The sequence below is a fragment of the Elgaria multicarinata genome, chromosome 3 (assembly GCF_023053635.1).
Source record: "Elgaria multicarinata webbii isolate HBS135686 ecotype San Diego chromosome 3, rElgMul1.1.pri, whole genome shotgun sequence".
In the NCBI taxonomy this organism is placed as follows: domain Eukaryota; kingdom Metazoa; phylum Chordata; class Lepidosauria; order Squamata; family Anguidae; genus Elgaria; species Elgaria multicarinata.
This window is the reverse complement of record NC_086173.1, coordinates 150,852,304-150,867,079: the sequence shown is the minus strand read 5'-3', so window position 1 is coordinate 150,867,079 and position 14,776 is coordinate 150,852,304. Positions and strand designations below refer to the sequence as shown.

The following is a 14,776-nucleotide window of genomic DNA, read 5'->3' as shown; positions in this document are numbered from 1 at the left end:
TCAGATGCCATCTTTAGATTTCATCATTAAATGCTCTTTGCTATTTAGATCTCGCCTTAATATGATAATGTAGCTTTTGGGGATGAAGATGCAAACCAATAAACCCAAACTGGAAGCCAAGATAGAGAAGACCTGCACAGCTACCATGTATTTCCCTTTGGTGCTCAGGTAGGCCGGCACAAAGGACACCCAAACACTGGAAAAGACCAACATGCTGAAGGTGATCAGCTTGGCTTCATTGAAGGCTCCAGGCAGCTTCCTGGCTAGGAAGGCCACCGTGAAACAGATGGCAGCCAGGAAGCCCATGTAGCCAAGGGCAGTATAAAACATGACTGCAGACCCTTCGTTACATTGCAGGATGATCTGACCAGGCTGGGAATGCATGTCAGAATCTGGGAATGGGGGAAAGATTCCCAGCCAGATCATGCAGATGCCCACTTGGACACTGGAACAAGAAATTACAATGGAGTTGGCCAAACTCTTCCCCAGCCATTTCCTCATCCTATTCCCTGGCTTTGTGGCCATAAATGCCACCACCACCATGACAGTTTTTGCCAACAAGGACGAGACGGCAACTGAGAAGATGATGCTGAAGGTGGTTTGTTGGAGAAGGCAGGTCACCTTCTGGGGCCGTCCAATGAATAAGAAGGAGGACAAGAAGGATAGCAGGAGGGAGACAAGGAGTATGTAGGTGAGATCTCGGTTGTTGGCTTTGACCACTGGAGTTTCTCGATATTTCATGAAGATTCCTAAAAGTAGGCCAGTGGTTAGGGACAAGATTAGGGCAAATAAAGCTAGGATGATTCCCAGAATTTCTTCATAGGAGAGGAAGCTGATAAGCTTCAGAACACATTGATCTCGGGCCTTGTTTGGATGCTGGTCATCCGGACACTTGGTGCAATGGTCTGCATCTGACAAGAACAAGAACCGCAGCAGCATTTATGTAAATTGTTTTCCACCAATCATAGTCTGTGGTTTCCTGCATTCCCTAAAAGGTGTATAGTGCTCCTCTGACCCATTGTGGTTTCTGCAGGCCCCACCCTGTCTCTGAAACTGGGAAAAGCACTTTTCTCGTGGAAGCTGATAAATAGCCATTGAAATTGCATTCCATCTATGTGCTTGCCAAAAATGTCATCATTACTGATTAAGATTAATCAGAAATAAGCAGTTCTCGAATAACATCACCCTTACCAAGCTGTCTGCATCTCTACTCAGAAGTAAAGTAGAGCAACATGTCTACTCATACATCAGCACATCAAAAAATTGCATGTCTACTCACATGTAAGCAGGGCAGGTCTCTGCAGGACAAGCCTCAGAAGTAAGCAGGACTGGATGCCTTGCTTATTAAGATATGCGGGGCAGCATTCGATATTGCCTATCTGTGAACTGGCTCCATCACTGCTTCCACTCTGCAAGCTGCAAGCCCCACTGATTTCGTTCTGTAAGTGCTGCCCACCCCTTGTAGAACTGAAATGAGCAAAAGGCTCATATCTACAACAGGGCAGCTCTCCAGAGCAACCTTATGTGAGCTTTGCCAGCCTGGTCCATTCCAGAAACTAATGTTTCTGCTTGTTTGGGGTTGCCCTAAATACCACTAAATCTAGGGTGACCCTATGAAAAGGAGGGCAGGGCTCCTGCATCCTTAAAAGTTGTATATAAAAAAGGGAAATTTCATCAAGTGTCATTTGTATGCATGCAGCACCTGTGAAATTCCCTCTTCCTAAAAACAGACATTAGAAGAAGATATTGTTGGCAGCCTATGTTGCATTCTCATATGGTAGCCCACTAAGTTATTTTCACTCAATTTGTGGAATTAAATAGCAAATACACTAATAATTAGCTATACACAAAGCAACAAAGAAATCAAGTTCAGTTTAGAACAAAACAAAAAACCCTCTCTAGCCACGTGCGAGTGGGTGTTTGTTCTCTTTCTCAAGGGCAGCTCCTCGCTCTGGAGTCACTTACCTTCCTGGGAGGAGATGGTTCCTTCGGGACATGGGACACAATCGTAGCAGCAGATGGGCTCTCCTTCCCTAATCGTCTTGGCGTGTCCAGGCAGGCAACTTCTAGTACATCTAGAAAAAGGGACTGTCTAACCATATAAAGAGAAGGTGCGTCAAGCATAACGTTGCGGAAAGGGGGCTTTATTAACTGCTGGAAATGAGTTATATCATGGAAGTGACCCTATGGAAGGCAGGACAGGGCTCCTGTGTCTTCAACAGTTGTACAGAGAAGGGAAATTCAGCAGGTGCCCTTTGTATGCATGCAGCACCTGGTGAAACACCGTCTTCATCACAACAGTTAAAGCTGCAGGAGCCTTGCCTAGTGTGACAAGTTACAAAAGAGGGCATATTACAGGAAGCTGCTTACCATAGGGGCAAATGGTTTATACATGCCACCATGAGGGTCCAGTCTTCCACTGGCCAACCTCTGTTGTCTATTAAATGGTGTCCTAGCCTTTGTGCGTTTCCCCCCCTTCTCCTGGGATTAATTAAAGGCAGGAAGAGCTTTAGTCTACACTATGCTGGTATGTTTTGTGTCTTGTCCCCACTTCCTTTGACTTCAGCCCCGCCCACCACTGGCATATGAGCCCTTACAGCTACGTTGTTGCTGTTTTGCGGCATGAAGAAGGCTAGAAGGGGCGGGAGGCAAACATTGCAAGAGGAGACTCGCGAAAACCTGTGAGTGCCCAGTAACGAATGTTCAATAAAATGCTCATCTGATGGCGCTCTCAGTGATGGCTAGATAGGAAAGGGAACAAGGAAACGAGTGGTTTCCCCTACCTGGTTAAATGTTCTGGGCCACGTAATGGCATTCTGATCAATGGTGAACTTTATCTCAGAGGAGGACAGTCTCTCTATACTGCCAACATTCACTCCAGCAGTGGACTTGTTGGGAAACATCACCCAGTTCATGATATCAAAGTTGGCTGCCAGATCTCCATTTTCATCCAAATAAGCTCCGTCCATGGAAGTATTATAAAGCTGAAAGTTTCTCAGGAAAGGGTGAAGCTAGAATAGAGGGGGGGAAGAAGTTGTTATACTGCAAGTCCCATCAGCTCTAGCCAGGATAACCAAGGGTGAGGGATGATGGGAGTTACAGTCCTACGACATCTCAAGGAACACATGCTACCCAACCCTGTCACAGAAAAGCACGTGCATTTAGGAAACAGGAAATCCCATTCTACATCTCAGCCTGACTCATTAGGAGGTCTCATCACAACCAGTTCTTCCAAGCTCATAGTGGCTATGAATTTTGTTTTCATTATTTATGTTTACAATGCACCTGAGATCCCTTTCTAAATTTCCTTTTTCTGTTTTGCCATTTTGGGGAGGTAATAAAAATGTTCTATAAGCCTTGTTTGGCATCCTAAGAAAGTTCTGACACCAGGGGCTGGTCCTATTATTAGGAAAAGTGGGGTTAGTTAATAAACCCAACAAGGCAGAGATTTATCAATGACTGACCAACTGCATTCCGTACCTCCGTCCCTAGATTATCATCATCCCATCCAGGGCAAAAAAAGTAGAACCTGAGTGTGTCCTCCTGCTATGTAAGTAAGCCTGATATCATTTGGGACAGTCCACCAAGGCCATGACGTCCTGTTCAAAATGTTGAAGTGACCCAACCCAATCCATTTAGGAGACTGCAATACGAACCCATCTCAGACCACACCAGCTAGCTGAGGTAATCAGGTTGTTGAGGGGAGGACCGAAAGCATCCTCATACTGTCCCAGCTGCCTTGCCCCATTCTGCTGGGCAACTCAAACCTGGATTGCTCATTTGGGCACCTCATAGACCCCCGCAACTCTGCCACATCTGCGCCTCCTGATGCCTCTGCCTAGAACAAAGCCATTAATTAGGTCTGTGCACTGCCTCGCATCCAAATTTGGATCCTGTACCTATGCAGGCCAGTTGGGCCCTCCTCTGTCTATATCTGGATTGGGCTGCAGTGGAGGGGACCAGGCCTGAGGAGCTTCTGGAAATGGCCCTTTCCAGCTGCTGTAGTTTGAAATTAGATCTAGGAAATGGACGACCTGCCATCTTCCTTAAAAATGGCAGCTCTCATTGAAGACAGGCGGCTTCCAGATGGGTCAGATAAGTCCATGGGAGGGGAGAAGCAAAGGCTCTCTCAGATCAGGAAGCAAGCACAGAGGGGGGAATGAGGAGCAGGAGGATGAGTGAGGAGGAAGGCAAACATGGAATCCAGTGGATTCCTGGTCGGCCTCATAGCTGGGAACACACAACATCTGACCCGCTTCAGATGTCTGGATCTCACTTCAGCTCAGGAACCAAAGTGAGTCGCACTGGGACATAAGCTGCTCCAGGCAGATCAGGGCTGATTTGGAACCTCCAACGCAGCCTCTGAAGAAATCAGGAAATCTCTGCACAGACCTATAATGAATGGTGATTTACAAAGGCACTCTCTGTGAAGGAGAAGGAATACTGTACCCTTTGAAGACCCAGCCGGTCTCCACCCACCATCCCCATCCGGTTCAAATGGGATGAGTACGCAGCATGTAAGGTCCAGGCCACAGCCTGGATGGAATTGTAAATACTGTAGGTGTCTTGAGAGAGGATACTTTCAATCACATCCTGGGGCAGGTTGTCCCAATTCTCTTTTTCTCTGCATCTTTCCCAGACTTTCACAGACAACATGTCTCTTGAATAGAAACAATGAAATGCTTTAGTCTCAAACTGCTGGATAGCCAAGAGAAGTGCACCAAAATTATCATGTCGTGTCCTTTTGTGCGTCTTGATTAAGAAGGACAAAGAAACATGGGTGTGCTGGAGATCAATCATCTTGTAAAACATTCTCAAGCTGAGGTCCTGCAAAGTTGTTGTAATACATACTTTTCCTACAGTTGAATTTTTGATCTTTTCAATATTTTGCATGAATAGTGCTAGAATTAAGATGGCATTGGTGTCCACTTGACAAACAACTACATTAACTTGAGTGTCCAGCAAATATAATATCAGGTTGAAATGTCTTTCCCATTTCACTGTCGCTGGGATACTTTTGGAATAGGCAATGCAAATACCATTGTTTATGACCACTGGCATGAAGGTGCTCATGAATCTTTCTCCACTGTCATTCTCTGGAGCAATGAGACCAATCCACGTCCATCTGAAATGCCGGAGCAGTTTAACAATCCCCAGGTAATGCGGTTCTGATTTTGGGACCATCCGGTAGATAAAAGGAAACTGATGTTTGTCCTTAGGGATTTGACTAACAAAACCATAACTGACCTATTAAAAAGTGAAAGAGATAAGTGTTTGACTTGCTTTTAAGGACAACACTCAGGCCGTTGCTAGACAAGGACTTAGCCCGGTGTGAGGCCCGGGCTCCCTGCTGTGCATCCAGATGACGCACAGGGGATCCTGGGGTCAGGCCAGGCTAAGTCCTCCCTTGACCCGGGATAAGCGGATCCGCTTATGGCCCGGCTTTTCCGCAGCCCCGGGCTGAGGCCGGGGCAGTGGAAAGCCTAGCAACTCCCGTGGCTTTTCCCGGCTGCTCGCTTACTCGCGAGAAGCTGGGAGAAGCCACACACTGGGCACAGCATTCCATAGGAGCGCTGTGCCCATCAGGCCGTGGCGGAAATCACGGGTGGGGGAGATTGGGGCTGGGGGAAAGAGCGGACCCAGCAGAAGAATGGGGATGGGCATGGCGGACCGTGTGAAGAACGGGGACAGGGCTTGGCAGACAGGGGGGAGAAGAACGGGAACGGGCATGGCGGACGGGGACAGGGCATGGCGGATGGGGGGAAGAAGAATGGGGATGGGCATGGCGGACGGGGACAGGGCAAGGCGGATGGGGGGAAGGAGAACGGGGACGGGCATGGCAGACGGGGACAGGGCATGGTGGACGGGGGAAGAACAGGGACGGGCATGGCAGATGGGGACAGGGCATGGTGGACAGGGGGGAAAGAAGAACAGGGATGGGCATGGCGGACGGGGACAGGGCATGGCGGACGGGGGAAGAACAGGAACGGGCATGGCAGACAGGGACAGGGCATGGTGGACAGGGGGAAAAGAAGAACAGGGATGGGCATGGCGGATGGGGACAGGGGGGAAGAACAGGGTCGGGCATGGCAGACGGGAACAGGGCATGGTGCACAGGGGGGAAAGAAGAATGGGGACAGGCAAGGCGGACAGGGACAGCGGATGGCGGACAGGGAGAAGAACGGGGACAGGCATGGTGGACAGGGACGGGCATGGCAAGCGGGGACAGGCATGGCGAGCGGGGGACGGGCATCGTGAGCGGGGGGAGGACGGGCGAGCAAGCAGGCGGGGGGCATCAGGCATTGTGGGGGGTAAATCAGGGACAGGGGTAGTGGGGAACCCTTTATTTTTTTAAAAAAAACACTTACTGTTTCGTTGGTGCGCTCCTGCGCACATGGCCCTTTAAGGCAAAAAAATATGGCGGATGCGACGGGGCTTCCCTCGGCCCTGTCACGTGTGGACGGGGTCTACTTCTAGCGCGGCCTGACCCCTCCTCCCACACTATTATCAGGTAGGTCTAGCAAGGCCCTCAGTTGTTTATTAATCTAAAATATCAGTAAATACCAATAAAATATCAATTGCCACTTAGATACTGTAAAATAATAAACCTTCCTGCATTTAAAAATACTTTGAAGGTTTATTTCTCTCACCTTGTAAGTCAGGCCAGATCTACACTACTGCTTTAAAGTGCTTTAAAGTGCCTTATAACAGTTTTGACAACTGTATATGGAGTGTGTCCTGGGCCTCCACAGTTCTCAAAACTGTTTTTAAAAATCCCCTTTGTATTCCTTCCCCACAGCAGACCCATCCCATCCGTCCTTTCTATCTGAACTACTGTATTGGATAACTGCGTTATGTAGACAAGATTTTATCTTCCAAAGCTAACTTAAAGTGGCCTCTATGATCCACAAAAACATATGCCATGATAAATCGAATGTGCAGAATGGAGAACCCACTCCAACAGGTTGCTGTCATTCGAGAGAATAGTTGACTGCAATTTGAAAATAGAGATCTCTGGTAATAATACATGCACTCAGTTCTTGTTTATGTCTATTTATTTTATTTATTTATTTAAAACATTTATATCCGGGGCGGAGCTGGACACCATGAGAGGGTAAGACTTCTTTTTGAGAGGCCCCCTTATGGGAGATCTGAGAACTCAATTATCTCATTTAAAAAGGCATGGGTCTTTATTGAAAATTAATGGAAATGACTATGACTTTTAACTGTGTGTGAAAATGTTATCTTTGGAACCATAATCAGTATAAGGAGTGAGGAAATTAGCCCAGTGCTCAGGCTTGTAAATTAGTCGGGTGGAGCGGAGAGCGGAAGAACGAAATTGAAAGTAGAGTGTTATTATTGGAGCTCTTCCATCGCCTGGTCTGACAAATTACTGTGAAATATACTCCTTATCTGGGAAGAACGAATAATTGGCAATAAATTCACCCATCAGAAAGCATCGAAAGAGGAAAGTGCTTTATATGCATGGAAAGAGAGACGGTGTTGATTGTTATTCGGGACATTAAGCAATAGTTATAAATAGATCTATGCCGAACGTTAAAAAAAAACCCTCCTGGAAAAGCTACTTGGTAGCGAATACGCCCCTCTAATAATCATAGAATCATAGAATAGCAGAGTTGGAAGGGGCCTACAAGGCCATCGAGTCCAACCCCCTGCTCAATGCAGGAATCCACCCTAAAGCATCCCTGACAGATGGTTGTCCAGCTGCCTCTTGAAGGCCTCTAGTGTGGGAGAGCCCACAACCTCCCTAGGTAACTGATTCCACCGTCGCACTGCTCTAACAGTTAGGAAGTTTTTCCTGATGTCCAGCCGGAATCTGGCTTCCTTTAACTTGAGCCCGTTATTCCGTGTCCTGCACTCTGGGAGGATCAAGAAGAGATCCTTGCCCTCCTCTGTGTGACAACCTTTTAAGTATTTGAAGAGTGCTATCATGTCTCCCCTCAATCTTCTCTTCTCCAGGCTAAACATGCCCAGTTCTTTCAGTCTCTCTTCATAGGGCTTTGTTTCTTGCCCGTCTTGAAAAGGTGCCCACAGAAGAAGTTACATGAAGTAGTGGGAGTGGGAGTGGGAATGAGAGCAAAAACAGGACTGACAAGATGGTGGAGAAAGCTGGCGTGGCGCCAACTTCTATGTAGGAACTTAAGAGCTTGATATTGGATAGCAACGCAACTCTGATTAAAAAGATGGATGAACATTCCAAGAAGGCAGATAAGCGCATGGGGATGCTGGCTGACAAGATTGCCCAGAATGACAGAGCTATAAAGATGTTAGAAGTTGAAGTAAAATCATTGGAGAAAAGGCAGGATGTCTTTGAAAAAAGCTGTGATGTGAAGTCCCAGGATCAAGAATTAAAGTTGATCCATTTACAGGATCAAGATCGAAGATGTAATCTACGAATTAAAAACTTTATTGAAGAACCAGGAGAGGATTTGAGAAAAATAATTTTGAAGTGGTTTAAAGACATGATGCCTGATCTGGAATTAAAAGACTGTGACCTGGAAAGGATTCATAGGGTGGGAGGAGCAAACTACACAGGAGCAATCAAAGACATCCTAGTGAAATTTGGCAGTTATTACAAAAAAGAGCAAATTATGAAGAAATTGAGGTCTATGGCTATGATAAAATATAAAGGCAGAGCAGTGCAAATCTGCAATGATCTTTGTCAGCAAACACTCCAATGGAGATGCAGCGTTAAGCAAATAACTGAAACGTTAACAAAGAATGCAATAAAGTATGCTTGGGGTTACCCTGTTTTTTTAAGGTTTGCACATGGTGGGAGGCAGTACAGAGTAACCTCTTTGGATCAGGGCAAGGAGTTGCTGAAGAGTTTGGTTTGTTTAAGGTTGCAAGTCTGGAAGCTGAAGTTGGGAATGGAGCTGAAGCTGGGGCGTCTGGGACGCAATAATTTGATAAATGGTTTATGAGATAATAATACATAAAAGTTGTTAAATATAGAGGTCTTGCCGCTGAGGCGGAGCACTGCCTCCCCCTCCCTTAAGGTAGAAAATGGCCGGAGTGGTAGACTTACGGGGATCTGGGGGGGGAAGAGGTGGGGGTGGGATGGGGGCAGGGGGGGTTAATAGGGAGGGAGGGAGGGATTTGAAGGGGTTTAGGGTTTTTGTGTTTTGCTGTATGTGTTTATGAGTTGCAGAGCACACGGGATCGGAAGGAGTATCAAAAGATTAAATATGGATAAGAAAATTAAAGTATCAACGCTCAGTGTTAAAGGTCTGGGGGCAGTCGTGAAAAGGAGGAGAATTGAACAAATGTTAAATAGAGAAAGATCTGATATCATTATGTTGCAAGAAACTCACCAAGGGTTCGATGGAATAAACAAAATACGTACAAAATGGTCAGTTTATTATGAAAAGTCACTGGGGACAACAACAAAAAATGGAGTAGCTATTTTGATTTTTTTAAAAAGTGGATTTACATTAGAAACTATAAAAAAGGATGATAACGGTAGATATCTTATGATAAAGGAACAAATTGAAAGTGAAGCATATACATTAGTTAATGTTTATGCCCCCAATGAGAGACATAGAGAGTTTTATATGGAATTATTTAAAGAAATAGAGGAGTTTAAGGAGGGGTATGTTATTTTAGCTGGGGACTTTAATATGGTAATGGATAATAGATTGGACAGGTCAAACCCCACTAATGCGGAAAAGAGAAATAACATTAGTATATTGAATAAACTAGTAAAAGAAAAAGATTATGTGGATTGTTGGCGTTTACTTAGTGGGGCGAACCCTGGCTTTTCTTACTACCCTTCAGTTCATCATACATACTCTAGGATAGATTATATATTTGTTTCAAAAGAGTTTGCAACTAAGGTATGTAAAATGGAAACGGGGGTAATAAAGGTATAAGATCACGCATTGTTAAGTTTAGAGTTTACAGTTAGAAAGAATTATAAAGAAGCGTTTAGGTGGAAATTAAATACAAAAATTTTGAAGTATAATGAAGTGGTAGAAAAAATGCAAAGGGAACTGTCAGAGACTTGGGAAATTAATGAGAAGGGAGGAACGACAAGGGCAGTTGTTTGGGATACCATGAAGGCAGTAGCAAGAGGGATATGTATTAGAGAAATGTAATTTAAGGAGGCAACAATTTGTAGATCAGGAAAAGTTGGAGGAAGAGATTAAAAAATTGGAGAAAGATTATTGGCAATTTAAAAATAAACATAAATTAATAGAAATACAAGCAAAGAAAAAACAATTAGAAAATTTAAATTTAGAGGAAGTTCAGAAAAATTAAATTTATATGAAAAGGGAGTATTTTGAAAATAGCAATAGAAATTCTAGATTGCTTGCCAGACTCACACAAAAGGAGAAAGCCAGGAATGGGATAGGAATATTGAAAGATAAACAAGGGAACTATTGTCATATAATGAAGGGTAAAATAAAAAAATTTCAAGAATTCTATCAAGAATTATATAAGGGAAAGGATATTCAAAAAAAGAAGTTGGAAGCCTATATAGAAAAGTATATAAAGAAGCGAATAAAAATAGAACATAAAGAGTTAATGGAGAAGGTAATAACTCAAAGAGAAATTGAAGAAGTAATTGAGAATTTGAAAGTGGGTAAATCACCTAGGGTAGATGGTTTAGGATCGGAATATTATAAGGTTTTTAAAACCTTCTTAGTACCGAAATTATTGAAGCTGTACAATTCCATATTGGAAGGAGAAAGGACATCAGAATCATGGGAACATTCATTAATAATTTTAATACCAAAACCAGATAAAGATTTGACTGTCCCTGATTCATATAGACCTATTTCATTAATAAATCAAGATGCTAAAAAATTTTCAACTATTTTAGCAAGGCGGTTGAATAAATTTATAGGTGAATATATAGGGGAAGATCAATGTGGATTTGTAGCAGGTAGACAAATGCATAACTTAGTGGGAAGAGTTTTAAATGCAATACAGGTGATAAAAAAGGCTAAGATCAAAGCGGGAATTTTGGCATTGGATATTTTCAAGGCTTTTGATTGTGTGAGCTGGCAAGCTTTAAAGATGGTTCTAAATAAAATGGGATTTGGAAATAAATTTAAAGCTATAATAGAACAGTTGTACTCTCAAAATACAGCCGTAGTGGTAGTGAATGACGGAGTTACGGATAAGATACGACTAGCCAGAGGGACAAGACAAGGATGTCCACTCTCGCCGGTCCTGTTTGTAATGGTAATGGAATTATTGGCGAATGCAATAAGAGATGATGGGGAGATAGAAGGAATAGGTAGTATTAAAAAAATAAAATTGAATATGTTTGCAGATGATACCTTGCTAAGTATTAAAAATCCTATAGGAAAGATGGCAAGAATTAAACAACAATTGAGAGAATTTGAGGATATTACTGGGTTAAGAATAAATTGGTCCAAATCAGAGATGACGTTATTTAATTATACTAAAAAGGAAGAGAAGGATTGGGAAGAAAAGGGAAGAGAAATGAGAGTTAAGGAACAGATTAGATATTTGGGAATTAAAATTACACAGAATTTAGAGAGTTTAGAGAAAGAGAATTTAAATAGTTTAAAAAAAGAGATTTTAGTAAAATTGGAAAAATATAAAAGATTAACTTTATCCTGGTTTGGAAGAATAGCATTAATAAAAATGAAGATTTTAGCAAAGATTAATTTTGTGTTTAGGATGTCACCAATAAAAATTTCAGAATTAGAGATAAAAAGTTGGCAAAATATCATAAATAATTATTGTAATGGAGATTAGAAAGCGAGGGTAAATAAGAATAAATGGTATTTAAGTCAAAAAAAGGGAGGATTGGGTCTTCCAAATATTAAACTATATTACGTAGCTAATAGGCTAAGACATATTGTGGAGGCAATTATAGGAATAGGAGAATTAGATTGGATGGATGATAAAACTACAAGTAATATAGAGATTAATTTGGAAAATGTATTTTTTAGGGAAGGGAGGAAAAATGGGTGGAAAGTATAGGTAACCCGCTCTTGAGGTTTCACTGGGAAATTTGGAGTAAATATAAAGGTGAGTTGCTCTGAGCAACTCACCTCTATCACCGGTAATAATGTTAAAGAATTTCCCGGAGGAATTAAAGAGTAGATTAAGTAAAGTCTTAATAGAAAAAAATAAAATGAAATTAAGGGAATGGTTAAGAGAAATGAATACAAGAGAGGATTTGGAAGAGGTTTTAAAAGATAAAAAAATTAACTTGGTTAAATTATTGGCAATTAGAACAGTGGACTAAAAAGTGGGTAAGAGAAAATGGAGATTGTAGAGAATTGACGAAGTTTGAGGAATTAATAGTTAAGAAAGAAAATGATAAGGGAAAAAGAACAGTGTCAAAAGGATTAATGAGTGAAATTTATAGAATACTGTTGGAGAAAGGGTTGAGGGATAGTTCAGGTAAAATGGTTTGGGAGACAGACTTGAATGTACAAATAGGACAACAGAGCTGGGAGGGACTTTGGAAACAAAGAGTGTTGAGAAATATATCAGTGAGAATAAAAGAGAATTACTTTAAAATTATATGGAGGTGGTACCTAACCCCGGTTAGATTGAATAACATAAATAATCAGCACTCAGCAAATTGTTGGAGAGGTTGTGGGGGGAAAGGAACATATTTACATATGTGGTGGGAATGCAAATATGTACAAAGATTGTGGAAGATGCTGTTTTTGGAGATTGAAGAAATAGGGGGAATGAAGATAGAACGAACACCAAAAGTTGCATTACTGTCACTATTTGAAGATTTAAAATGTAAAAAAGAAACTAAGGAATTGATATCGAATTTGCTGACTGCGGCACGATTGATTGTAGCTAGGAACTGGATGACTTAAGGGGATTATTGTATTGAAGAACGGTATAAAGAAGTTTGGGATATAGCTATTAATGATAAATTGACTTGTAATATTAAATTGAGAAGAGGTATAGCTAAAACAAATGATTTTGAAGGAATTTGGAAACAGTTCCTAATATTTGTATTTTCTAAGGGAAGTGGGAAACCGCCAGCAGAAGAAAGTATGAGATTTTGGAATCAGGAATGAGATCCCGAGGTGGGGGGAGCACTTATATGTTAAGTTTGATTATGTTATGTAGACATGATATTATGTATTCAACATTTATTCAACATTTATGTAGTATGTTGTTTTCTTTAATTGTATGCGGTATGTTTAAGTATTGTAGAAAATAAAAATATTTTTTTAAAAAACACATTTATATCCCGTCCTCTATCATTAAGATCTCAGAGCGGCGTACAGATAAAAACATACAGTATAAAATAATAAATATACACAGTTAAAAACAAATTAAACTATGATCTAAGTTAAAACAATACATAACTGAACAGCAATAAAAGCAGTTAAAAGCAGTCTACTTATATTTGAAATTTTTATATCCCACCCTGGATGGTTTACATTAATCTTAGTACATTAGTACATTATAGGTTGGATTGCCGTTGAAAAGTAAAGTCACGGTTACAATGGGACTCAGGTGCGATTCACTTGGTCTGGATTTAATTCAATATCAAAAGCTATGTCATCCCCAAAATCACAAAAATCCCCATGCAGAGCTGACAGGAGAACCCGTTTATTCTAGAGAAAGTTAAACCTCTCTCAAACCATATTCAGCTCTTTTGAGAAGTGCTGCCTTTCTCTGGCCTTACTTGGTGATGTCCACCCCAGGGCCACCTTCTGGACTCTTCTGGAAAGATTGCAAAGTGGCAGCAGACTCAGTCTACATCCCCCACCCACCCCATTCCTACCTGTGGGATTTTGTAGATGCCCAGCATGGTTGAAATCTGGTTGGAGAGTTCAAAGTTGGCCCCTTCAAGGACCGCCAAGAGCTTATTCTGTCCTCCACATCTGTAGTTTGGAACATGCTGCTGCCCAAGAGACATCAGGTCTACCAAGGCCTCATAAGTCATTCTTGGGTTGAAATAGTTCTCATAGATGTTGTAGCCCAGGGTGATATTGGGCAAGAGCCTCGGATTCTGGTTGATCTCATGAATGGCAAACAAGAAGGGAAGGATGTGCCACTGGCTCATACTTTTTACACTGCAACAAAAACAGATGCCATCAGATTTTTATCCTTCATTCCATAAAAACAGAAAGCAATTCCTGCAACGCTTAGTAAAGAAGAAATCTCTTAGAACCATACTCCCATTCAACTGATGCGAATGGGAATTTTCTTCCCAATGCAAATCGCAGGGTTAGGGCAACAACGTTTGTCAACACCATGGCAGGAAGGAAAAGGGCTCAATTCCCCCTCCCCTCTCCAATGCAAGGAGTTTTGAGCCTGATTGTCGACACTTCCCAGCATCCGTTTGTCTGGTTTTTTTAAAATGAACCCATTAAATGGAAAAACACATTTTGTGTCATGTTTGGTTTAGCCGTCATGCTAAATCAATCTGAGAGCATAAAGCATCAGATCTGATCCCAACATTATTGGTTGTGCCTAATGGAGAACCGCCTGCAACAAGGCCCTCGTCTATACGACTTCGATAAAATTGCACCCGGCGGCATGAGCTGGGGCACAGCCGCATTGATGCTCCTTCCCAGCGTCTTAATTTCCCCTTAATCTAAAGAAACCCCTACTCACACTGAGCACACGCTAAGATACAAAAAAGTGCAGGAAAGGGCAACCCAAATGACCTATGGGCTGGATCAAGTCCCCTATGGGAAGAGTTTGCAATGTCTGGGATTGTTTAGCTCAGAAATAAGGTGAGTAAGGGAGACATGTTTCCCCCTGATGTATGGTGTGGAGAAAGCATATA

General features: G+C 42.3%; 1 protein-coding gene across 1 annotated transcript; it reads right to left on the bottom strand.

The window, feature by feature from the left end:
* On the bottom strand, positions 1 to 14,047 carry LOC134395539 (vomeronasal type-2 receptor 26-like). Its single transcript, XM_063121703.1, has 5 exons — positions 13,766 to 14,047; positions 4,450 to 5,247; positions 2,784 to 3,011; positions 1,966 to 2,092; positions 1 to 911 (listed from the first exon to the last, which is right to left on the bottom strand). The coding sequence occupies exons 1-5, from the start codon at positions 14,045 to 14,047 to the stop codon at positions 1 to 3; spliced, it is 2,346 nt and encodes a 781-aa protein (XP_062977773.1).
* Positions 14,048 to 14,776: the final 729 nt, after the last annotated feature.